The sequence below is a fragment of the Brassica napus genome, chromosome C6 (genome assembly GCF_020379485.1).
Source record: "Brassica napus cultivar Da-Ae chromosome C6, Da-Ae, whole genome shotgun sequence".
Taxonomy (NCBI): Eukaryota; Viridiplantae; Streptophyta; class Magnoliopsida; order Brassicales; family Brassicaceae; genus Brassica; species Brassica napus.
The window spans coordinates 47119979-47145841 of NC_063449.1; the positions used below are offsets into that span (position 1 = coordinate 47119979).

The window sequence follows — 25863 nt, forward strand, 5'->3', positions numbered from 1 at the left end:
CTAACGTTCTAAAACATATTAAAGCATTTATTAAATGCGTGCACAGTTGTTATACATTATGCATACCTTCAGTAGATTTAAGGATCCCATAGTTGAAAATCGAGAAGTTCAAAGCCAAGCCAAGTCTAACCATATTCGTTGGCGATAAACCACCCTCTGCCGTTTCCATTGCAATCTACAAGTACATACAAGCCCTTTATATTTATATCAAATTAACAAAAAAACAAAATATAAGAGATAAAACACAACTGAAAGATGACCTTATATGCCTCGAGAGAATTATCTGCAGCTCCTTCACGTTCAGCATCAGAACCAAACTCTGCCATATATCGAAAATAATTTGCTTTCCTGCATACCAAGAAACACAATAAACAAGAAAAAACAATGACGGTGACGATAACGACATTGATTATGATGATGGGATGTAAGTTGTAACTCACATTGCGTAGTAATAAACGGTTGACTCGACATTGGTAGTTGATGGAATGAGATGAGAATCAATGAGAGACAAAATGTCATTACAAACACTGAAAAACTCATGTTAAACTATCTCTAGCTTTTTATTAATCATTTCACGTTTTGCTTGTTTCCTTTGGAGTCTTCCTTTTCTTCAATGGAAGATAATGCTCTCAATGATGCTCTCTAGTCGTCATCACATTTTTGTAGCCAATTGCTAGTAGTTCTCTCTCTACGTCAGTTAGCTCTATTTCATACTCACATACTTTTCTCATCGATTTCGTCATATCTGCCACGTAACATAAGTTTGTAATCATGTGATTTGTAAACATAACTAATATGTAATTCAATACCACAAATTATATAACCATTGACCGGACGACCACATGAAAACATATAAACCAGTTTGGTCATTAACCATCGAAAATTGTCCTGATATACTGGTTTAGATCAGGATCAACTTGTGTAACGACGCAAGTCTAGTTTGAAAAACGCAACTATGCGAAATTATACAACTATCGACTGGACGACCGCATGAAAACATATAAACCAGCATGGTCATTAACCATCGAAAATTGTCCTAATATACTGCTTTAGATCAGGATCAAGTAGTGTAACGACGCAAGTCTAGTTTGAAAAACGCAACTATGTGAAATTATACCATCATATCTTTTAGCTAGGTAAGCAATCGTAGCCATGTAAATCAACTTCCCTCTATCGTTTTCCATAGATTTGATCTCCACCAGTTTATCTGTATTGTTTTCTTAATGTGAATTAAAAGGGATGATCGATGTCAGATTAGTTTGAAACTTTGAAGAGAAGTGATTATGGAGATAAAAAATGGATTACCGAACCCAACCATGCGTCAAAACAGGTCTATATATATATATATATATCAAAAACTACTATACAAAAGATATTATTAAATTTGTAAGAAAGGAATTGACAAAACAATTTGTAAAATGGAAAAATTAAGAAAAATTGATAGGATATTTATAAAACAAAAGGAAACATTTAGGATGAGGATAAGAAGATAAATCTAAATTAAATATTTAAGATAAAAAACATATATATCTTTCCAAATAAATATAATTGATGTCAGTATAGGTTGGATATTTCACTAGATGAACATGTATATAGTTTATGACTGTATATAAATATGAGACATTGTCAAGATTTTTAAGGGTCTTATCTTCACAATTAAAAAAAAGTAGCTAAATAGATTGATTAATAATCTATATTTTCGTTAATATTAAATTTATATTGACTAGAATCTATATGCATCCATTATTTTACTATTTATATTTAAATTTACTATAATATATACTAAATATTTTATTTTATAAGTTTTATATATATTAACAAGGTTTGAAAGTAGGATGTAAATTCAACATTATAATTATGCTTTTATAAACAAAAGCATAAAAGAAGATAGTGATATAACCTTATATGTAGGCGGAGGAGAGAAGCCCATATATTTGCAGTCCAAGATAGATCTTTTACAAGGCCAAGTATACGACCCAGTAGGAACGCTTCAGGACGACCCCATTACAATTGCAAGCCCTCTCGGTTTAAACGACTGCTTGTCACTTTGGAATGCACACTATAACTTTATACAAAGTTCTTTTTTATCGTATTATTAAATGGCTTTTCGCAGAATTGACCTATAACTTAAAGTCAAACACAAAACTAACCTTTTTTTTTTTTGAAAATTGGTTTTGCCCTATTTACCCTACAAGTTCATATAATTTACGAAAATGCCATCAATTTTTTTTTTTTTTTTTTTTTCGAAAATGACATTTTTACTCTCTCACCCTCATCATCTTCAAGTAATTACAAGATTGCTATTGTCATCAATACCACAACCACCATGAACAACCAATTTGAAGCTCTTAATGCTCTCAAAATCGATTTACCCTTCTTCTTTTTCCATTCTTGTGAACTAAACACAACATATCTCTCACTTTCTCTCCACAATGAGCTAAAAAAACCAAGATTTTGATTCTAAATTTTTTATGGTTCATAAAGTCATAGAAGCTAACGATTCTGGGTGGGTTACTTTCGTTTGTGATTCTGTGTGCTTGGAGAAGCCTTATGTATGCTAGAAACTTATCTCACCAATTTAAGGTATGACATCGAGTTTTTTTCCAGATCTGTTCGTCAGACGACTTACTTGGGAAGTCGTCTGGCTGTAGACAACTTACCTAGAAGTAGTCTGGTCAACGCAGAGGTTATTTCTGCAATTGACTTTGAAATCTGTAACCTGAGATGACTGAAAGTTAAGTCGTCTGTTTTTGTTTGGTTTCAAAAAAATTTCCAAAGAACCTAGACGACTTACATTTCAGTCGTCATAGGTTAGTTTTGCATTTGACTGGATAATTTCAGAAGTTTGACTTCCCCAGACGACTTACATTTTAGTCGTCTGGCGAAAATTAAAATAATAATATTTTTTAAAAAGTAGACGACTTAAGTCGTCATAGGTTAGTTTTGCAATTGAAAAAAAAAACTTCAAAATTTAATTATACACAGACGACTTATAATTCAGTCGTCCACGAGACGACTTACTTGTAAGTCGTCCATGATTTTTTTCCGAGATTCTGGTCAAACCTCGTAAATCCTGGACGAATTACATTTCAGTCGTCTCGTGGGCGACTGAATTATAAGTCGTCTGTATATAATTAAATCTTGAAGTTTTTTTTTCCAGTTGCAAAACTAACCTATGACGACTTAACTGTAAGTTGTCTACTTTTAAAAAAATATTATTATTTTAATTTTCACTAGACGACTGAAATGTAAGTCGTCCAAAAAAGTTAAACTTCTGAAATAATCCAGTCAAATGCAAAACTAACCTATGACGACTGAAATGTAAGTCGTCTAGCTTTTTTGGAGTTTTTTTTTTAGCCAAACAATAGTAGACGACTTATTTTTCAGTCGTCCGAAATAACAGATTTCAAAGTCAATTGCAAAAATAACCTCTGCGTTGACCAGACGACGTATAGTTTAGTCGTCTGGACAACTTAGATTGAAGTCGTCCGCGTCTTCTCCGCTAGTTTTTAAGTCTTCTACTTTAGTTTTTGAATAACTTGTATTTTTAAGAGTGATAAGTAACTTCAAGATATGTAAAACTCATATTTACAAAATATGTTCTCTCCCTTAGTTTTACTAAATTTGACAAAGTTTTTCAACGCAAACTTATAATAAAATATGATATGCTTTGACTAGTTACTATTGTTTGTTTCCATCTCTTAAGTATTATTGTTATAGACAATAATGATGACTATTGTTATGAGTTGGAAGAAGGGTTAAAATGCTTCTTAAAATGTTGTATCAATATAAAGCTACCAACATTCTTGTTTACTAAGATGAGAAAAAGGCCATTGGAGTTTATTATTGCATATGAATCCAAAGATAAGAAAAAGGCTACTGAAGTCTATTATTTCATTGATTTGTAAATGTGTAAACATATTGTTAGCACATTTAATACATCTTGGAAAACATTATTACTGATTTTACAAAAAATTCACAACTAAAAGAGTAGACATGCAATTCACAAAACAGACCACAAACAAAACTATTATAGATCATTCCTCTACAAAGACAAGCTTGGATTCCACTTGAGTAGACAAGACCACACGACTTTTAAGAAGTCCAGACGACTTCCAGGAAGTTCAGACGACTTTGTCAGAAGACTTTTAGGAAGTTCAGACGACTTCCAGACGACTTTACAGGAAGTCCAGACGACTTTACAGGAAGTCCAGACGACTTTGTCAGAAGACTTCCAAGAAGTCCAGACGACTTCCAGACGACTAACAGGTAAGTCGTCCCAGAAGTCTTCCAGGTCTGAAAAACCTACATATTAAATCCAGATCTGAAAAACCTGCATATCCAAAACGTTCAAATGGCTTAAAAACAGAAAAATGAGTGAAAGATTAGATAAATCTACCTTTACAAAACACACAAAAATACATATCTAAAAATAATAGATCTACCTTTAAATTAGTGGAAGATGAGTACCATCTAATTAAAAACCTGCAAAAAAGATAGATTAGTAAGAAAGACATGAGACAAAACTGGAAAATTCATATAAAGTTTGGTGTTTTCAAGTCAAAGAGATTAGAGTGAGTTTGGAGTGTTTTAGTTTGGGAAAAAAGTAAGAACTTTATACAACAAGAAGTTACCAAATGAAGAAAAATCAGACATAAGAACTTACCAAAACGCTCAGATCTATTATGAAAGGGAGACTTCGTCAGAAGACTTCCATGAAGTCCAGACGACTTCCTGGAAGTCCAGACGACTTCCTGGAAGTCCAGACGATTTCCTGGAAGTCCAGACGACTTCCTGGAAGTCCAGACGACTTCCTGGAAGTCCAGACGACTTCCTGGAAGTCCAGACGACTTCCTGGAAGTCCAGACGACTTTGTCAGAAGACTTCCAAGAAGTCCAGACGACTTCCAGACGACTAACAGGTAAGTCGTCCAAGAAGTCTTCCAGATCTGAAAAACCTGCATATCAAATCCAGATCCGAAAAACCTGCATATCCAAAAACGTTCAAATGACTTAAAAATAGAGAAAATGAGTGGAAGATTAGATAAATCTACATTTATAGAACACACAAAAATACATATCTAAAATTAATAGATTTACCTTTAAATTAGTGGAAGATGAGTATCATTTGATTAAAACCTGCAAAAGAGATAGATTAGTAAGAAATACATGAGACAAAACTGAAAAATTCATATAAAGTTTGGTGTTTTCAAGTCAAAGAGATTAGAGAGAGGTTGGAGAGTTTTAGAATGATGAACATTACATTTTTGTTGCAGCCATTTGAGAGGAGGATAGAGAATGTGTAAATTTTTTTTTATATAAGGAGACAAAAAATCCAATAAAGTTAAATATTTTTGACTCAGACGACTTCCTGGACGACTTACATTTCAGTCGTCTGGTGAAGAAATTAAAACAGACGACTTACATGTAAGTCGTCCAGAAGAGTTTAATATTTTTGGCGGGAAATTAAATATTTTTAGCGGGAAACTAAAATAGAAGACTTTCCAGACGACTTACAAGTAAGTCGTCTGGTTTAAATTATTTATGCGGAAAAATAATTTTTTTTAAAAAAATTTAGGCGGGAATATTTGGACGACTTACATGTAAGTCGTCTGTTTTAATTTCTTCACCAGACGACTGAAATGTAAGTCGTCCGAGTAAAATGATCCGGTTAGGTTAAAACGTACATTGGTAAAATTAAAGGTTCGGTACGATGTGGACGACTGAAATATACGTCGTCCGAATAAATTATTCAACAGACGACTGAAATATAAGTCGTCTACACCCTAAACATAACCCCTAAACTTAATTATCTAATTAAAGACTTCATAAAATCAAATCAAACTTGAAAAGTGTTTACTATACACATAAATAAACACATATAGGTGAAAACTAATTTTTGAAAAAAATATTTTAGTTTTCCAAAATCTAACCCTAACAATACATACAATACTACAACATATGTTTGCCAAACTCCTAAACCAAAGTATTTCATGATTCACTACTTCCACTCATCTATCTTCAAAACAAATCAATTTTATCATATCTTAATTTATATCACTTAAAACTGTTTATAATTACTTGATTTTTATTTTTCACGCATCAAAATATTTTTTTACAAGATTTATAAATTATTTTTAAAATAAACCGGTACCAAACGACTTACACTTCAGTCGTCTAGACGACTTCCAACATCTCATACGACTCAGACGATTTACTAGGGCTATATTCGTAAAAATGGCTTCTGTGTTTTTGTTTGGTCGCAAAGAGCTAAGCTGTAATTTCACTAGGCTTTTAGGTTAGTTTTGCATTTGATTCAAGTTTGGGTATATATTTAGAGTTAAAATCAAGTTGTGGGTTAGTTTTGTCAAAAATCCTTTTTTAAATTCGGTAATAAGTATCTTATTCATTGATATATTAAAATTATCACAACAAGTATATATATATATATATATCTTTCGTTGGACCCATTCTTTAATTTAGTTTTGTAATATACAGCGTCATTTCTCCAAATCCGATTATATATATTTGTGGAGATAACATAACATTTTAGCAAAAAAAGAGATAACAGAAGTACATAACAAACGTCTATTGGATATATATTCTTTACTATGTTTTACGTAATTTTACACGACACGTATATAAAACAAGGACAACATGTTTATAAACTTTTCCATGTCGCTTACGTCCACTTTGTGTATTTGCCTATAACCGTTGGGATTTGTTTTGAATAATAAAATTTTCGAGATTGTGTGATGCTTAATGTGTGCCAAGTTTCACGTTTTCTCAAAAGAAAGCGAAAGGGAACCTATAAACAAAAATACTCCCTCTGTTCTTCCTAATGCAGGTAGTTTTACCTAAAAGCATAAAGATTAAAAAAGTTATTATTTGTTTAAAAAATATTATTTAATATATAGATTAGATATTACTTAACAATCATAAATATGTCTATTTTGTTTGATTGGTCCCACTATATCTAATAAATGTAAAAGTTATCTAAAAATATAAAAAATAGTTATATTTCGAAACACAAAAATTTCTCTAAAACTACTTACAATACGGAAGGGGTAATAACTTTCTAGAAACAGAAAACCAACGTTAACGTTATTTTCTACGAGGCAAGCATCACTTAAAGAATTTACCAAAATATATGTCGTTATTTTTTAATCGACCATACTAATTCAGAAATAGCCATACTGTTATGAATCCATATCAATGATAGTGTCAGTTTTAGCAAAAAAAAAAAGATAGAGTCAAGTACTATATGATTGTATTGTTTGGTTATTCACCATTATAATATCACCTTATCCTAAAAAATCTATGTTTTAGAATTTTTACATTTTTTAATAAAATATATTAAAACTTAGTTATAACTGCATAGTTTTTTTTGTAATTTTATATTTCCTATATTTTAAAACCAATAAAATTTTAAGAAATGCAATTAATGTTCTTGAAATTCACGATTTTTTATTATTAGTTGACAAAAATTACATTGAAAATATAAAATATGTATCTTTTTAAAACAAAAGTTTTTTCTATAATATGATTTTTTTAGGAATGGAGGGAGTATTTGTTTTCTCGTCGAAATAAAGTAATATTTTCAACTGCTATATCACTCATATGCATGTGTCATGAGAGAGTGCTTGTTTTTGCTTGAATGATTCGAGTGTTTTAAAGCATGTGACACGAGGGACCATTAGTTGGATGTAGTCTTCTACTTAATGAGTCATAGCCACTTCATCACTGGGTCCAACGTACAGCTGCACGTATGATGGTAGGACATGTAAATATCTGCCATGGACGGATAGTATTGAATCCCAAGAGAGAAGTTCACCGCCGATTGGATGGACGCCGTTACTTGCGGCTACCCGACGCAACTACCGGACCTGATGCTTACGTACGTTCTCTTACTGTCTTTCAGTCGTTTTGTCTTTTCTTTTTCGTTTTCTAAATAAAAGCTCTGGCTAATGTTGCTTGTCTTTTCTTTAGAGCTTTTAGAAAGAAAAACACGATCTCAACATTTAATAGTTCGTTTTTTATAGTAGTTTTATATATCTGAAAGTATATTGTGTATGATCGAGTTTGAAAGAATTCATAATTTTGGGATAGTAGTTTGGATTTTGGTACATAAATATATACACTAATCCAATAGCATTTATTTTAAATCTTTCAAACTTCAACAAATAAATATATATGGGAATATTTTAAAATATTGCAATAAAAGTTAATAAAAATTTGTGTGGTGCAATGATATGCAGCTATATTAGCTAAAAGTTAATAATTCAATTTACATAACTGGATGACAAATTTGCTCACTACTATTGCAATCATAATGTGTTGTTGTGAAATATTTTTGATGACGAAAAGAATTTCGCATTATCGATTAAAAAAAATCATATATTTATATTTTATTAATTTTTCAGTCACTAACTAATCTTGTTTCATGAACGCGATGGGAATGTTATTCTATTATACTTTGTGGAAATAATATAATAAGAAAATTGAAATCATTGACTCCGTGTCTTAGCCGCGGATTCCTCGCATAATTTTGTAGCTTAATTATATGCATCCTGAATTATATTTGTTAACAAAAAAAAAAAGAAATACAGTAACCAATTACTAGGAATAAGCCTATTCTTTTTATAGTAAAGAATGATATACTAAATACGTACACACAACTTTTATATGTCTTTAAGACCGAAGCGATATAAACAAACCATAGAATATAAGTTACATGTGGCTCTCCTGCATGCTCTGTAAAACTCGTCGTTTTCATAAGTCTTCTTCTTCTTCTCTTCTTCTCTGTTTTGGTTTAGTGGCTGTCATCGTTTTGTATTGGTGAAAGATAATCTAAAAACAAAGTACGGCGAGATTTCAGAAACTCTGGCCGACACATCAGCGGTTTCGGCGGTGGTCGGCTCAAGAACTGCCTCCTCTTTTTCCGGCGTCATTTATCCCTTTTTATTTATCGGTTTGGTGCTTCCCAAGCTTCCAGTAGATTACGGTTAAGCTTTAATCTCCGACAAGAACATAAAGATGTTCAACTGCTTTGCTGGATTGATCGGTAAAAAGAAAAACAAGGTAAGTTAATTCCTTCTATGGCCTCTGTTGGACTTTGTGGTGTTCTCATGAAAATTTTCAGGTGACTTTGTGTTTGTTTGTGAATTTTTCAGGCAAGTTATTTATGTTTGAGATGTTTCCATTTGTCAATGAATGAATGTTCCACATAGATAATTAGATTAAAAAAAACTAATATATAAAGATTAGGACTCGTTAATACTCCCTCTGTTTCATATTAAGTGTCATTTTAGCTCATTTTTCTTGTTTCACAAAGAGTGTCATTCTACAATACCAATGCAATTTATACAACTTTTCAGCTCAAAATTAATTGCAAAATGCATTGATTTTATAAATAAATCAATTTATCCAAAATAATATTGGTTAGATATGTGATATTAATGAAAACATAAATGCATTTTAATGAGTTCCTTAATATGTGTGAAAAGTGTATAAGTGACACTCTTTGTAGAACGGAAGGAGTAGATTTTAAGTTAAAAAGTCATGATTAACTCAAACTGAATATGGTATTTGATGTTAAAAGTTATCCATGTGTATGTTGGAATCAATTCATTTATAGCTAATTAGTTTTAAGATCCATGTTTATTTTGGAATCAATTCATTTATTGTCAATTAATTTTAAGTTGGAAGTGTAGTAGCAATCTAATACAATAGTTCATTTGTTGACCTAAACAGAGGAATCCAAAACCTACTCTGCCACCAAGAACACAAAGAATCCTTCAGATCAGACGTGAAGAGCCAGTGAAGCCTCTAGAGAAGGACGAGCCTAACACCAACGTGATCCACCACAAGTTCATTGATCACAAGGACAACAGCCCTACGGAGCAAGACTCATATGATGGTGAAGATGAACGCGATGAAAACGACTCTCCTAAATTCCAAGTTCAAGAACAACCGGTTGCGTCTCCGACAAGTAAGGAGCTAGGTAAGGAAGTGACAGACTGTTCTGAAAATGAACATGATGTTGAAGAAAGCGGCCACGTCAGCGATCCTGGCTTAGGTAGAGCCACCTCTTGGGTTGCTTCACCTAAGCTCAAACGATCCTGCTCCACTCTCAGCAAGTTCAACGGTGCTGAACCACCGCGTGCTCTCCACGACCCGAGAGATAGCTTCGAGACCAAGTCTGTTAGGTCACATAGAAGTGCAGATGGAGTGATGCTCAAGAAACATTCATCAATGCAGATACTTCCTTCAGGAAGCAGGAGGCTATGGTGGAAACTGTTCCTCTGGAGCCATAGGAACCTTCACAAACACCTTGTCTCCCTAAAGTCTTCAGGCAACAATCACCAGTCTGGTTACACCTCTGACTTTGCTGAGCAAAGCCAAACTAGCCATCAAGATTCTGCAAACAACCACCAATGTCATAAGAATCAGTGGGTAGCGTTCTCTGCGGAGTCCTCTTCGATGAAACGAGTGGATGAGTGGGTAAGAGGACTAGATGTAGACACAGTGATTCCAGTAAACGAGGAAGAGGACAAGCCCAGCTTCATGGCTTCTTCTAAGATGGTGAGATCACCCTCAGGAAATGTAAATGACTCAGAGGCTATAGTACATGCAAACAGCTTAATCCAGTCCCTGAGCAAATCCTCAAGCATGGCTCACATCTCGAGCATAGGCTTGAAAGCTGTCCCAAGCATCTCACATTTCACCAGCCTCAAGTCCATTGATTTATCCAACAACTTCATAGGTAAGCTAGTAGATAGTCTCAGCTAGGCATGGGAGTTCGGTTTTCAATTTCGGTTCAGTTATTTTGGTTTTTGGTTTTCCGGTTTTAGAAATATAAGAACCGTTCGGTTATTTATGAAAATTTGATTGGTTGGGTTCTTTCGATTTTCGATTCGGTTCGAGTAACAATGGTAGGAACCGGCTAATACCCGACAAATTTTTGATTTAAATTTGGTTCGGGTTCTGGTTTTCTGGTTAATTCAGACAATTCAGATTTTTTTTTAGTTCACACAATTCGAGTTTTTTTTTTAATTCATACAATTCGGGTTTAAAATTAGATTTTTCTGTTTCTTTGAACTAGTTATTGGATAATTAGGATAAATCTAAATATTTCGAATAAAACTATTTGGTTTATTCGGTTCTTTTGAATGATTCAGATAATTTCAAATATTTCAGATAAACAATATTTGAGGTTTATTTTTTGGTGTTTCGGTTATTAATAGTATCTTTAAATATTTGGTAATTTTAAAACTAAATATAATTTATATTTTTAAATAAAAATTGTATTACATAAATTTGGTTATCCATCCTTATTTCGGTTCAGCTTTTTGTTATAGAAATATAGAAACTGTTCGGTTGTTTGGGAACTTTGGTTTGGTTCACGGTTACCCATGCCTCTGGTCTCAACTATATGTGTGTGTGGGTTAATAGACAATGTTCTATTAATTACAGTTCAAATTACTCCTGCATCGTTTCCAAAGGGCCTTCATGCGTTGAACCTATCCAAGAATAAGATCAGTGTAATTGAAGGACTGAGAGAACTGACACGTCTAAGAGTTCTTGATCTCAGTTACAATCGTATTTCTCGCATTGGACAAGGTAAAGATTGCAGCTATATTACACAAAACTATTCGGTTGCTTGTTTGGTTCCTGTCTTAACCTGAAGCTACCTTATCAGGTTTATCAAACTGTACACTGATCAAAGAACTATACCTAGCTGGGAACAAGATCAGCAACGTAGAAGGCTTACACAGACTGTTAAAACTCATTGGTCTCGATCTTAGCTTCAACAAGATCGCAACAACAAAAGCAATAGGCCAGCTAGTTGCCAACTACAACTCTCTCGTCGCTCTCAACATCCTTGGCAACCCGATTCAGAGCAATGTAGGTGAAGACCAGCTGCGAAAGACCGTCTCCAGCTTGCTCCCTAAGCTAGTTTATCTTAACAAACAGCTCATTAAGCCACAGAGAGCCAGGGAAGTGCTCAAAGACAGCGTCGCGAAAGCTGCTTTTGGTGGTGGAGATTCTCTGCACCACAGACGCAAAAGAACATCTGCCAAGAGAGTTGTGGGATCACCTTCCCCTAGCTCCAATCATCACAAAGGAAAGGGACGTGGTTCCAAAGGCAGAAGCCAACATCAGCTGAAGAAAACTTCAACTGCAGAGAGAGAACATCACACTGAAATCTTCAAGTAGCCTTCACCTTTTCAGCTTAAACATAAGCCATATATTTCCATCTTCATTCTTTTAAACAGAATGGTTCCAATAATGTGTTTACTTTGAAACTTTTTATATTGAATTGGCTATTTGGTAAATGATGCAGCAAGATATCTGGAAATTATCTTTTTATTAGAATTATTTATTAGGACAATTATATTTTTTATTAGTATTTTCTATATTTTAATGGCTTTTTTATTTTGATTAGAATAGGGTTTTCTAGGTTAGTGATTTATTATAAATATACATTTAATCTTAAAGTTATATTCATTTTCATATTAAGTACATTTGAGCTTTCATAGCTAACTAGCTTTTATAGCGAGAAAGACTATTTAAAAAAAAATGTTTAATAAAATACTGAGAATAATATTCTCAAACCTAAAAGTTTCCGTTCCATTAAGAAAAAATTAAAAATGAAATAAAATTATTTTATAAAATCTTCACAAATGTCGGGACATATTCTTATATTTATTATAAATAGACATTTAAACTTAAGGTTATATTCATTTTCATATTAAATATATTTTGAACTTTGCTACAAAATACTATTTCTAAATCGTATTTATTTTTTAATAAAACACCGAGAACAATATTCTCAAACCTAAAAGTTTCCTCTCCATCAGTAAAAAAAATATTGAAAATGAAATACAACTATTTTATTAAATCTTCACAAATGTTGGTACATATTCTTTTCACTTGTATATAATAAATCTAGATTCTGTAAAATGGGGAAAACTCATGAAACCAGATAAAGAAACTTTCACCGGTGGTCTTACGTCCCCTGGCGTGTCTTTCTCCTTTCTTCATCTTCCCCGTATACCCACACCATAGTTTGATGACTGGTTCTACACTGTGATACTTTTCAACAAAAAATAGAGAAAACCTGTGTCTACTATGTCCCTTCTTGTTTTAGATTGATTGTCGCTTGGTGAAAGGCTTTTGGCAGATGAGGAGTCTCTGTTCACTGCTGCTTTCAACCTCTATGACTCTAGCCTCCCACTTCAACTGCGTTGTCAAAGCTCTGGCCGTTTCCACCAGCTGTGCCGTGTCACGGATTATCACCCATCCCTCTGGACGAAGTAATCTATCAATCTCTGTGAATATGTTCAGAAGCGAGCATGAGCTCCGGTGCTGACTTGTCTGGAGAGACAAAAGATTGTCTGCGTGGACAAGATCATATGTTCTTGGATAACTCGGGAACGCTTCACACCTGAAGTTTGTACAAAGACAAGTTGAGAAACAAAAAATTTCAAATATATTTTTTGTATAAAAATATAGTTTACCATGTAGAAATAATTTCAAACTACACAAAGATAAAAAAAATATGTTAATAAATTATTAAGCTAGATAAAAATAAAAAATATATATTTATTTTACAAATAAATAAAGTAATTATATTTAAATGCATAAAATAAATGTTGATATAAATAATAATAATAATTACAAAATATATATTATGTAATAGTGTATTAAGAATATTAGAGTATAAATATTTGAAATTTGCATAATGTCTACCTCACCGTTATTACATGTTTAAGTTATTTAAATCACATGAATATGAGAAGACAAGAATAGACTTTTTTTTTTTTTTTTGTTATGACTCACCAGTCGTGTAAGACGCCGACAAAGCCACGGTCAAGGATCATTGGGAGGTGGTTAGGTCCAGCCGTAGGAACAACGTTCATAACCCAGACCGTTTTCTTTGCTTCCAGCAACGCGGAGTTGAGACCACCGAACTGAGCATTCATGTCCAAAACGTTTCTCAGCATGTTATAAGGAGGTGAAGGATCTTCATCGCCTGGTCTCTTGGGGTGATCAGAGAATATCAGAGGAGACAAGAGAGACCAGTATTCTCTTACTGTTACTTTCCAATTCTCAGCATCTTCTCCAACCTCCTCCTGGTGAAGACCTGAACCAACCAACTAAACCATATGAGAAAACAAAAGGCTCCAGAAAGTATGGATTCAGAAGGTAAATGCTAAAATGTTCAAGAAATAGCTAAACATTTCTATAAAATATTTTAGTTTTTGGCTTTAATTATAAGAACATTTCAATGAATTATAAAAATTAGAGATATAAAACAAAAGAAATTAGACAGATTTGTGGATTTGTACTAAAATTATTGATTTGTACTAAAATTACTAAAACAGATTTAGACTAATTTATATCGATTTAAAATGGTTTAAACCGATTTGAATTGTATAAATCGAATTTTATGAAAATCGTTTCGGTTAGGACCGATTTTTAGAACATTAATGTTAACTAAGGAGTCTAACCATATAGTGAAAGCTCAGTCTTGTTCATGTGAGACCGGCTAGGCCATCTTGTTCTCCCTTCAATGGGAATCCACCTCTTGCAACGTGTTCCACCAAGACACATCTGAAGCGGCTTGTAATAAGGAGACTCAACGTCATGCCCTTTGTTACACACAGAAGGTCCCACCCCAGGCTTCCTGTTTATTACAACATTTAATGTAAGAAGACTTAAGATTCTGGATAGAGTATGGTGTGTGTCACTAACCGAGAACTGTAACATTTGGTTTTGGTTGTCTTCTTCCAAACAACAGTCTTGTCTTGCTGAGACAAAAGAGACCAACAGATACTCTCAGCAAAATCACGAACAAAGCTCCATCTCTTAAGATCCTCTTTGCTACGAGCGTTTGTAAGAGGAGATGTCCAAACAAAGTAACCTCCTGGCTTCAGAACTCTATCAATTTCCACAAGAAAAAGCCCCTCTGCACACAGCGGATTATAAACATAAACATTAAGGCCACAGCTCCCTCCATCGTTTTTTTAGTGTCATCAAAATGGTTTTTTTTTTTTTACCTTTCTGGTCCCAATCAATGCCGCAGCTTGAGCAATGCAACATATCAAAGGAAAGAGAAGGATACGGCAACTGCTTTGACACAAAGGAAGCAATCATTGCAGGGAGACCCCTCTCTAGTGTTAGCTGAACTTGGCTACCTGAGGCTTCATAGTTCGCTATGCACATTGTTAAGAGGTGCTTGGAGAGTAGATGCGCTCCAAAGCTACCATAACCACATCCAATATCCAATATAGTTCTCACCTGAAAACAAAAATTAAACAGCATATGAGAAGCTGATCTGAGAGATAGAGATAAAAGATGGACCTATCAGTGAAATGATTTTTTCAAACCGATTTTTAAAGGGTTCAAAAAATTCGCCTAAACAATAATCTTCTATGAGACGCCTAGTCACAGCCTAGCGATATTTTTTTTTCGAACATTGGACCTATTTTGAGTGTGTGAGTGTGACTTACACCAGCTTCAACGAAGTTATCATTCTTAATCCCAATCATCTGAGCAATCTGATGAGAATAGTCTTCAATCTCATCAAACATAGGAGATGCAGAACGGAAAGATACTTGATCATCATCCAACATCATCATCCTGCAAATTTAAACAAAACCAAACCTCAGCAAAAGTAGCAGAACTAAGTCAGCTTTTAGCAAGAGGAAGAGGAAGCAAATCACTCACCTCTTGTTGATACTACCAGAAGTCAACACTTCATCAGCAGTGATCTTAACATTACGAAACCATATCACATCTTTACCCGTTGGCCACCTCAGTGGAACCTTATAATCCACAGGAGGCAAAACCAAACAGCCCTCTCTCGACCCACCAGGCCCACAAAACCGATCTCTCTCATCACCATTGGAGTAACCAAAAGCAATATTCTCAGAGACATTAAAGCAAGGAACATAGCTCTCAGAGTCTATACTACAATACTCCAACTCTTTCCACCTAGTGGGACCTACAGAGATGTCTCCAATATCCAACAAATCAGAAACAAACTGCTCCTGTAACCTCCTGTAGCTGTGGCTGCGTTGATACACATGACCACTAGAAGAGCTCGTGGAGATAGAGATGGTCCACCAGAAGGAGCCCGCGAGAGCAATAAGGACAATAAGAGCCAAAGTGGTTTTAACAAACAGAAGCATCAACCTCTGCTTGTTGTTCCTTGACGTGTAAGGATCAGCCTTGTCGGTAAAAGGAAACCTCAAGGTGGTGGTGTTGTCTCCTGTTTTGTCTTTCATCTGAGAGTTGTCTCTGAGAACGTCGGAAACTCGTGCTCCTCCTCCTCCTGAGGTGCCACGTTGCAGTGGCATTGACATTGAAGATTACTGCAAAACATAGAAAAGAAAGTAACTTTGAGCTTTAAAGGGAGAGACTTTGATAAGCCCAGAAGATCATTTACGAATAAAGATTCGAACTTTATGGTTAATACGAGCAAGATCCATGTTTTATGGATCAAATTGATGAAACCCAGAAAGCAAGAAAGGCTAAAATCGATAGAAAGAAGAGACCTTTAGCAATGCTCTTCTTCTTTGACAAAGTCTCTATCTACTGAGAGTGAAGCTCGCAGCGAATGGGATCCAATCTCTCGGACAAAGCTTCTCGTGAGAATTGAATAAGAATGAGAATTTTATCTCAATTAAATATACGGTGCCAATGTAGGCAAGAAAGATTGAAAAAATGGAAACTTTACACCGGAGAGAGAGAGAGCTTTGAATAAATAAAGCAAAATCTTTTCTCTCTTATCAGCGTATTTAAGGGAAAAAGAAGAGAAGCTTCCCATTGGTACATGTCTAATTTACTCTTTAGTTATTTAGTAACTATTTTAAATTTTTTTCTATTTCAGCTTAATCAATTTAATTATTGATCTATATCTCACTTTTCCGTAATACATCTCTCTCTCTCTTCCTATACATTGGCGGTGCATAAAAGCAAAATATATTTATTGACTCCTTTAAATTTAATTTTCAGTAGTTCGACTGAAAAATTATAGAAGCTTAATACTATAGAGTAGTTGATAAATTAAAAGTTAGAATATGCTTAATGATAGTAATAATATGTATTCTCCTAAGATTCAACTATTCGTTCTTGTTTATTACTTCTCTATGTATCATTTTAGTTGGTGTTTAAAATTTTTACACAAAAATTAAGAAAATACAAAATTTATGTAGTTTACAAAATTTTATGTAGTTTATCTTGGTTACATAAAAATAACATTAAATAAAATTAGTTTAACCAATAAAAAAAATATAATATTTTATAATTGGTCACAACTTTTTAATGACATTAAATTTTATCTAGAATAATGAGAACATCACATAATATGAAATAAAATTAAAATCCCTAAACACCACTTAAAATGATACGGATGGAGTATATAAACTTTAGTTAAAAATAACAAGTAATAAAATATATTAATTAAATATTTTTCATTTTTTGGACTTCATCATTTATCCATCAGATTTCTGGATTGTTTAGAATCTTTTTTTCTTTTCTGAAACTAGATTGTTTAGAATTTATATGGACGACAAAAGAAAAACACATGATCAGTTCTATGAGAAAACAAATAATTGGCCGGTTTAGGCCAAGTTCCTTTCGAAAGAAAACGAGCCCACTCTAGGCTTCTTCAGAATCAGAGTTTAGGTAAAACTATACGATATTACCAGTTTGCCTCAGCATTCTTTTTTTTTAGTTACCTCGCGATCAGAAATTTGGCCAAGATAACAAAAATAGATATGGCTTCTTATCCGAAAATAAAAGTCTTACAAAAATCACGATCATTTATTATCAAACGCATTAGTAGGAGACCAGTTGCCCGCTTGTACACGCCAACGACGGTTGGTGATAAGGTTCAAGTTTGGGGTAATACTAGACAGAGCTAGCTAGTATTTCTTCTTTTGCTTCTTCTTGAAAAATCTTTTTAAAAAGTTCGAAATCTCGAGACGTACATCACCATATCAAGATTACTTATTTTCTACTCGATCGTGCGAAGTTTGATTAACTCACGTACGTAAGTTAAGTGGAAGAGGCCAAGTGGGTGCATGGTGATATGTTTTACATATTTGTAACTTCTTGGATAATTACATTATCAGTAGGTCGGCTCGTTTTGCCGTGTATCCTATGACATCATATCGTAGTGTGTAGTACGTAGTTTACATTAAAGAAATGCATGTATTATATAAGTATTGACGCGTAAGTGAATGATATTACTAGTTTTGTGTCTGAAAAGAATTTATTGGATCAGTGCATAACAAAAGTATTAAATATTTGGAGTTTTTGGGTGGAGTATAGATAATAGGTAAACCTCAGAAACGTGAGTCCCACATAGACGCGGTGATATGTCGGTGGCTTATAGTTTCCGACGTGTGTGGATTTGATGGTGTTTGTAACCGTACGCCTTTTACAGAGGATCACATATATTTTAATCGTCGAAGCAGAGATGCTTGGGTAATATGATAAGTTAGCGTGCACGGTATTCGAGCTCTTGTGTGTAGCGGACCGTGACAGAAAAAAAAAACAACTTCACGGATCGGTTAATCTGCTGGATCACATGTGCTGTTCAGCCATGTCCCCTTTGTACTTGATTAATTAAGATATAAATTATGTGATTATTTGATCAAAAAAAAAAATTGATCAAAAAAAAAATTATGTGATTATTTATTACATATCAATTCTTTCTTCTTCTTTTTTACAATATTCATTCGATTGTACGCCGCATGCAAAATAAAACAAAAGAGGAAAAGAACAAAAAATGAACAAATAAGAATTGAAGTGGGTTCTACTTCTACCGACGAGCTTTGAAAATTACTGATATTTATATCTTGTTATTATGCGACGTGAGATTTATGAAAAATATTTCCCGACGTATTCACATTGTGTCTGGTAGGTCTCTATTGCCAACTTGTAGTTAATCAGATTTTGTTTGTGTATGTATGGATCTAAAACAACGTGATAATCGTGTCAGAATCCAGTTACAGTGTAATTGGAATGTACGCGTGTTCTTCTAGCGATAGGTCAAAGTAACTGAACAAATGCGACAAGATTTGTATCTTTGATAACTAAGAAGCAACATGGGGATATCGTTGATTTATATCAAAGAGCATATGCTGTTATTATCCACCGGCAGGTCGATATTTACTCAATCCTAATTTTATTTCAAAATTAAGAAAATATAATTTATCCTTTTTCAACAAAAGACGAACCTTTGTTGGTATGATCCAAAAAGAAGATAAAGAGATTATTTGTTACAAGTCGTCACATGCGACTTTCTGTGCTTCACGGATGAATTGTAGTATTGATATGGAATAGACACACCGACATGGTACTATGAACTTTGTGCAATCCGATGTATATAAAGGAATATTGCACAAGACGTCGTCTTCCCTACTCATATAGTAAAGCATCTTTGGTCTGATGATTGTAGAAGATTTTAAGGACTAATGTTGGCCAGTTATTTACAAACTGACAAATTCTAACGTAAAAATGGTTTATTTATCGCATGTTTGTTTTTTGGAAATAATATTGGTTTCCATGTAAAGTGAATAAAGCGTAACCCAATGGTTTTATAGCTTTTCCTATGATGACTTTAGAAATAGAAAAACATTTCAAAAGTAATACAAATATATATATATATATATATATATATAATTTACTGTAAAAATTGAAGAAATTTTACAGAAGTTTTAGCAAGCGATAGGCAAACTCAATTAAATGATATAAATAATAATAATTTTCTGTCCAAGATATCAACCACTAGCTAGGTAAGTCAGTTGTACACTTTCTTGGATTTTAACGATAAACTGAGAAAAAAAATGTTATAGATGCATTGGTCTAATCTTCTTGTAAGTTTGTGCAAATTGACCATATATGTCAAATGTGTGATTCGTGGATACTTCCAGACTTTTATTAAAGTTGTCACATATTTTACGACTAACTCGTGCATCTATTATTATCTTTACGACCAGCCACAAACCATAAGTCAAACGTTCCGCATTAGCTAACCGTGTTGTGGATCTCTACTTGAAATTTGACTTGAAGCAACTTTACTAATTATTAATTATTTTTATATACTGGACCTAGAAGTTTTGATATACTATAGGTTAATGTGGAGTCCTTGTCCTTCCATTGATGTCAGTGCTCTATTTCCTAACCTCACTATACGCTTTTTTTACTCGATATTACTAATAACTAATAACTGTACTCAGAGCCGGGCTTGTACCAAGGCTCACGAAACATTCATATGGGACCCCCACCTAATGGGGCCCCACTCTTAATTTTTGCTTATGCAATGTTAGTATGTGTAATCTTATGTGCAACAGTGCAAAACAAATTAAAAATCAGAGTTTTGGTTTGTGGTGTACAGAATAAAATATTATGTGGGTCTGTAGCATTACCAAGTAAGTTATTTGATTTTCTCTATTTTTTTATTTATTTAAATGATTTATAATATTATAGTAAATTTTTTTTTAACTCACCAGAAGAAACTTACAAAACTGGTTCTTTAGCTTCTTCTTTGTAAACATAAGTTCACAAGAAAACCACATATTTTTTCTTTTGATTCTTAGGTAAAATCAATTTTTTTTTTCTGAATAGGGCCCCGGAAATCTCAGGTCCGGCTCTGACTGTACTACATACATTTTTCATTACGACTATTCACTAATCTGGGATATATTTACACTACATGAACTTGCTTTGTATAATGTGATATACTTATAGTTACATAGGTATTCCTGTCTGTGTGACGGACTGACGGCAGATCTAGTTGACACAAGGTATGCATGGGTCATTTTGTCTTGGCTTGCACCACTTTGCAGAGTTGTCATAAATTGTCCACATTTACGATTATTACATACATGCACGTCCCAGGTTTATTATTACCTCGTAAAAAGATGCATGAAACAGTATAAATATACTCACACGAAAATGCTGTTTTTCTTTTCTTTCCTTTCTCACAGCAGGAAATTCGATTTATATAATCAAAACAATCCCACATTGTTTTTTTTTATTTGAGAACTGCCTACATTGTTAATGTATGTATATAATCATAAATCACAGTGACGACTCACTTCTTAATTCCATTAGTCCATGACGCGAAGAAGCCAAACCGGCCGGACATAACAAGTGAAGGGTAAAAATGAAAATACTCAGTCGGTGAAGTTATATTCGTACTCATTCCATATCAGTGTTTAAGTTTTTTGCACAAAAATTAAAAAAATATAAATTTTTATACAATTTATCTTGGTTACATAAAAGTAGCATTAAATAAAACTAATTCAACAAATAAAAAATACAGTATTTTATAATAGGTCATAAATTTTAAATGACATTATAAAACAAAATAAAAATTCTTAAACACCACTTAAAGTGATACAAAAGGAATATTTAAGTATGTGTGTATATATATTCATTGGATGCCAACAAAAAATGAAATTCCAATTGCATAAAGATATTCTGCATTTTTCAAATTTATAGATGTGGATATCTTATTTTGCCAATTAGAAGATTTCCTAACAGAAAATTTTCCTCAACTAATTTGGCCTTAAGTGCTACCAAATCCACCACTCTTTGTATTATATATATATAGGCTGTAAAATCAATGGAACTGTGATTTCGATGTAGTTCTAAATAAAATAAAATAACGTTTAGCCAAAAAAAAAGAGAAAACTAAATAAACATATTACCGTCACGTGATATTACAGTTTATACAGGAATACATTTTTCAAGTGGAAAAGACAAAAACAAAAATAATCTTGTCCACTCTAATCCACTTGAATAATTTATTCCTTCGTAAACTGTAATAAGCTGTTCGATGTAAGACAAAAACATAAATATTATGCCGTTTCAAGCATTGACGTTTTTTCATAGAATCGAAATTGTGATCCTCTCACCGAATCTGTAATTTTTTACGAAGGTTTTCGGACGTTTGCTATCAAAATTCATTGATTGGGTTTTTCAACGTCGTTTTTGACCTCTTAGATTACAAGCGAAGCTTTTCTATGAGTTTCTTCTTTTTTTAGTCACATCTATCTTTCGTCGTGTTTTAATTATTTTCGTTTATCAGTTTATGGTCGAAGATCTCCCATTATAACCAACTTAGCCGATTAGACCCTTAATTTAATATAAGCATTTGGTGTTAAAAAAACAAACAAAGAAAGCTTTGCTAAATAATCCAAGGGATGCTTATGAAATGAAAATAATTTATCATAGCTAATATTCACAAAGTAATATTGATCTGCTAAAAGACATAATGCTAATTCAAATATGCTAAACTCCAAGAAAAAAACTTGATTTCTTTTTCAAAAAAAAATAAAATAAAATTGATTGATTTATTGTCGTAGGAAAACGATGTAAGGCATCAATCATAGTAGATGATAAATGGCATAGAGAAGGAACAAATATGATAAATCAAAGAAAAAGGTGCTTTTGCAAAATTCCTCAAGGAATAATTATGAAATGAATAGTAACAAAGATAATTAATTAACGAGAAATTCCATGTGAATTCCTTTAACACTGGTGGGGTTCTATCCTATCCCTTTCTCTTTCACGTCAAAATATTAAAAATGGCATTGCCACACAGTCTCATTCGCTCTTAAGTTTATCATGTGCACACATGGCATTGCATGTAGATCTCTATATAAATCAAAGCCTTTTCTTTTCTTTGCACAACCCAATCATTATTTATTGTTCAACACTCAAGAAGAGCTTTTGAGCGACTCAAAAAATATCTTTAAACTATAACTGAATAAAAAAAGAACAGACTGCATAAGAAAATCAGCGATTAATGAATTTAAACGTTACTGATGTGATGCCATCCCTATGAATGTGTATTTGTAGTTGTAGGGACAAACTTATACGAATGGAACTTAGGGAACATGTGAGAGAATTGAAGGGATAAGTAATTACGAATGAGCTTTATATAAAGTATACACCATATCGTGGAGTTTTCAAGTGATGATATGTGGATCTTTTCAAATGATCTAGATGGGTACCAATATCCTAATGTTTTAGTTTTTTTTTCTTCATCATTGTACTAACTTATCCTCTCGAATAATTGCTTCGTGATGCATTCATGACCATGACATGACCAATGACCCACTTCGTCGTTAATGAAGGAGAGAGGGGGAGGGGGGGGGGAAGCAGTCGAACCTGATGGGCTTACCAAAGGGCTAAAACTAGAAAATACAATATATATGGTTTTGATGACTAGTTTTGGGCCAGTTGTATTGATAAGGAATCTAATAGAGACTCTGAGAAAACAACACAAATTTTCTCAAAACATATGGATAATGGATTTGACATAAAAGAAAATGGGGTGAGAGAGGTTCGAACTCTCGATCTCAGGATCACTCAGAAGCTATGAGAACTACGCGCTAGCCAACTGCGCCACCACCCCAGATGCCTTGTCATTCAAAACTAAACTTTTTGTCTTATTGTCATGCTCTTTTTGGAGTCTAATCCACAATATCTAAGAGCAACTCCAATGGTTAGAGCCTATTATGGGCTCTAATGAATAATTTAATAATTAATTGTGTGATTTGAAAAATTTAGAACCTTTGTTAGTGTAATTAATTTTCTCATGGTCCAATGGGAGAACCTCTTAGAGTTTCTTAAATTTTTTTTTTTCTAAAGGGTGAAAACATATCATATAAGAAGGCTATTCAGTTAAAAAGGCTATTCAGTTATGTATGAAGAGACACGCAGACAAGAGACAGACAGACAAACCTTGTTGCCTGTTGAAGAGCTTCAAAGCTGGAAACACGTCTCAGAATTGCTAAGACAAGAGAAAAAGGAACAAGAATGAGAGGGCTTTTGAATATGTATACTAATAAGAGAAGAAAACATATACATTATGTTGTAAGATCTTTGTTACTTGTTTTTTACCTGTGTCTTTCCTTTGAGAGGAAACATCTCTTAGTCTTATGGCAGTAAAAATGTCAGGTGTAAATACATAAACACAGCAGTTAATACGGTCACTGACCTGAGTTTCCAAGATTAAAGAAAAACATTAGAATCAAATCTTGGAGATGATAAAAATCTGAGTCATCTCAGTGATATGTACATACAAAAGTTTCGGGTTTCTCGGTGTAATGAAGCAGCTCATTAGTAACTGGATCTGCCACCAGTTCTCCAAATTGGCTTGCTGATTCAGGAGAGACCTGAAAAATCAAAACACAGAAAGCAAACTTTGATTAAACAAAAACACAAGAAACAAAAGCAAGATTAATCTTATGCTCAATGGCAGACCTTGATCACAAGAAGAGTTCCAATTCCACCATATTTCCTATGAGCTTCTGTGTAGTAAAAGCATCAAAGAGTAAGAATGATCTTCAAAACCAAGAGAATCTGTAGAAACCCAGAAACAAAGATCAGAGGCTGCACAAATGAGCCACACTGATACTTGAAAAAGGAGGGGAGAGAGTTTATCAAAAACAAACCAATGTTGGATTTCAATAGCCAGATAAGGTAACAATGACCAATTCAAGAGACATAGATATATATACCTCAACGATGACCCTCTCGGATTCGAGCAAGCAACTCAAATTAGCGAAAGATGTTGAACTTGAACCTGAAGCTGTGTGCTGCGACTTAATCAAATCCAAATAGAAAAAAAAAACATTAGAATTTGAGCAATTAATTCCCAAAATATGAACTTTTCAAAAATTCCCAGAAACACGAAATTCACGTGATGTATGTCTAATTGTGGGTGAAAGGAGAAAAGCTTTTGAAACCCAAGAATCGATAGAGAATTGAAAATAGGGGAATTACATTGAGTTTGTTCCATTCAAGCGTGTCCCAACTGCCGCTACCTTCTGTTCTCTCTGAATCTGATTAATAACGCAGCGGCCTTTGTCTCCCTGACGGTGGTCTCGGTGGCGTCATGAGAACAAGATGAAGGAGAAGAGACGGTGACGGAGCTTTCACCTTCCGATCAACGACGGATTTGTCTATATTGTTGTCACGCTGGAAACCTCGAGAAAGAAGAGAGAGACAAAAAATGCATTATCCAATATCAAAGAGACACGTAACGGGTTCTAACCATCTCTGTAAATGCCATATTTAGAACCGGTTCTGTGTTTTTATTTCTTTTTTGATTTATTTTTTTTGGAACCCTTTTTTAAAACCTCTGATGGAGGTGGTCTAATGCAACTGAATTAAAATGGCTTTTAATAAAGTACCACCAGTAATATGGTATAAATATAATGTGAACACAGCAGCAATGCAGCATGTTTCTAAAAGGACCAAAAACAATAATTGCTGAAATAAAATTTAAATCACTGATTAACACTATTTGCAAATTTTTTATTTCAGACAACCTATTTGAGAGCAGTTAAGTGTGACAGGAAGTCCTCGTGGAAGGAGCTGACAGTTCATAGAATCTCTCCAATTTCTTCTTACAGCTCTTTCCAAACTTTCTTCCAACTGTCTCTCCTATTTGCCACGTTTCCGGGCTCCACCACAACATCCTTATTCTCATCATCGTGTAAAAAAACAGTTCACATAAACACAAATGAATTATAAGGGATTGGATATGCAGATAAATTTCGAGCTTGTATTATATGTAAGGATAAACGTATAACATTCTAATATATAAGGTGGACTTGGTTGAAAAAATAAAAGCCAAAGATGTGGATTTAAAAAGATGATGATGAATAAGGATGGTCGTGCGTACGTGTGTCTATGAAAAATGCTCTGCAATGAGCTCATCTCATGATGTAGCCCCTTACAGCATGTATAATATGTCTTTAGTTTTAGCTATATGCATTGCATATAGGTCAAATAAAAAGAAATTAACAATCCACAATGTGTAACA

General features: G+C 33.6%; 3 protein-coding genes and 1 long non-coding RNA gene across 5 annotated transcripts; 1 reads left to right on the forward strand and 3 right to left on the reverse strand.

Annotated features, from left to right (window-relative positions):
* Positions 1 to 1184, reverse strand: LOC106356011 (14-3-3-like protein GF14 epsilon). Its single transcript, XM_048759988.1, is given in 7 exon segments — positions 1 to 8; positions 67 to 175; positions 261 to 348; positions 441 to 570; positions 573 to 644; positions 647 to 745; positions 1118 to 1184. Coding segments are annotated over 7 exon segments (573 nt in total).
* Positions 1185 to 8674: 7490 nt separating this feature from the next.
* Positions 8675 to 12337, forward strand: LOC125589178. The gene is made up of 4 exons (XM_048761562.1): positions 8675 to 9080; positions 9753 to 10764; positions 11475 to 11621; positions 11701 to 12337. The coding sequence occupies exons 1-4, from the start codon at positions 9036 to 9038 to the stop codon at positions 12216 to 12218; spliced, it is 1722 nt and encodes a 573-aa protein (XP_048617519.1). The 5' UTR covers positions 8675 to 9035; the 3' UTR covers positions 12219 to 12337.
* A 536-nt stretch (positions 12338 to 12873) lies between these two features.
* LOC106354565 (probable pectin methyltransferase QUA2) lies at positions 12874 to 16806 on the reverse strand. The gene is made up of 8 exons (XM_013794531.3): positions 16565 to 16806; positions 15735 to 16381; positions 15518 to 15647; positions 15065 to 15305; positions 14760 to 14973; positions 14516 to 14691; positions 13845 to 14148; positions 12874 to 13449 (listed from the first exon to the last, which is right to left on the reverse strand). Exons 2-8 carry the CDS (start codon positions 16370 to 16372, stop codon positions 13149 to 13151), a joined length of 2004 nt encoding a protein of 667 aa, XP_013649985.1. The 5' UTR covers positions 16373 to 16381; positions 16565 to 16806; the 3' UTR covers positions 12874 to 13148.
* Positions 16807 to 21025: 4219 nt separating this feature from the next.
* On the reverse strand, positions 21026 to 25165 carry LOC106354564. 2 transcript variants are annotated; one of them, XR_001271939.3, is made up of 6 exons: positions 24819 to 25165; positions 24554 to 24637; positions 24297 to 24395; positions 24116 to 24208; positions 23934 to 24030; positions 21026 to 23823 (listed from the first exon to the last, which is right to left on the reverse strand). It is a non-coding gene; the product is annotated as an uncharacterized LOC106354564 (long non-coding RNA). The 2 variants fall into 2 exon arrangements; XR_001271940.3 differs by having other exon boundaries at positions 24554 to 24631; positions 24819 to 25162.
* Between the last annotated feature and the right edge of the window lie 698 nt (positions 25166 to 25863).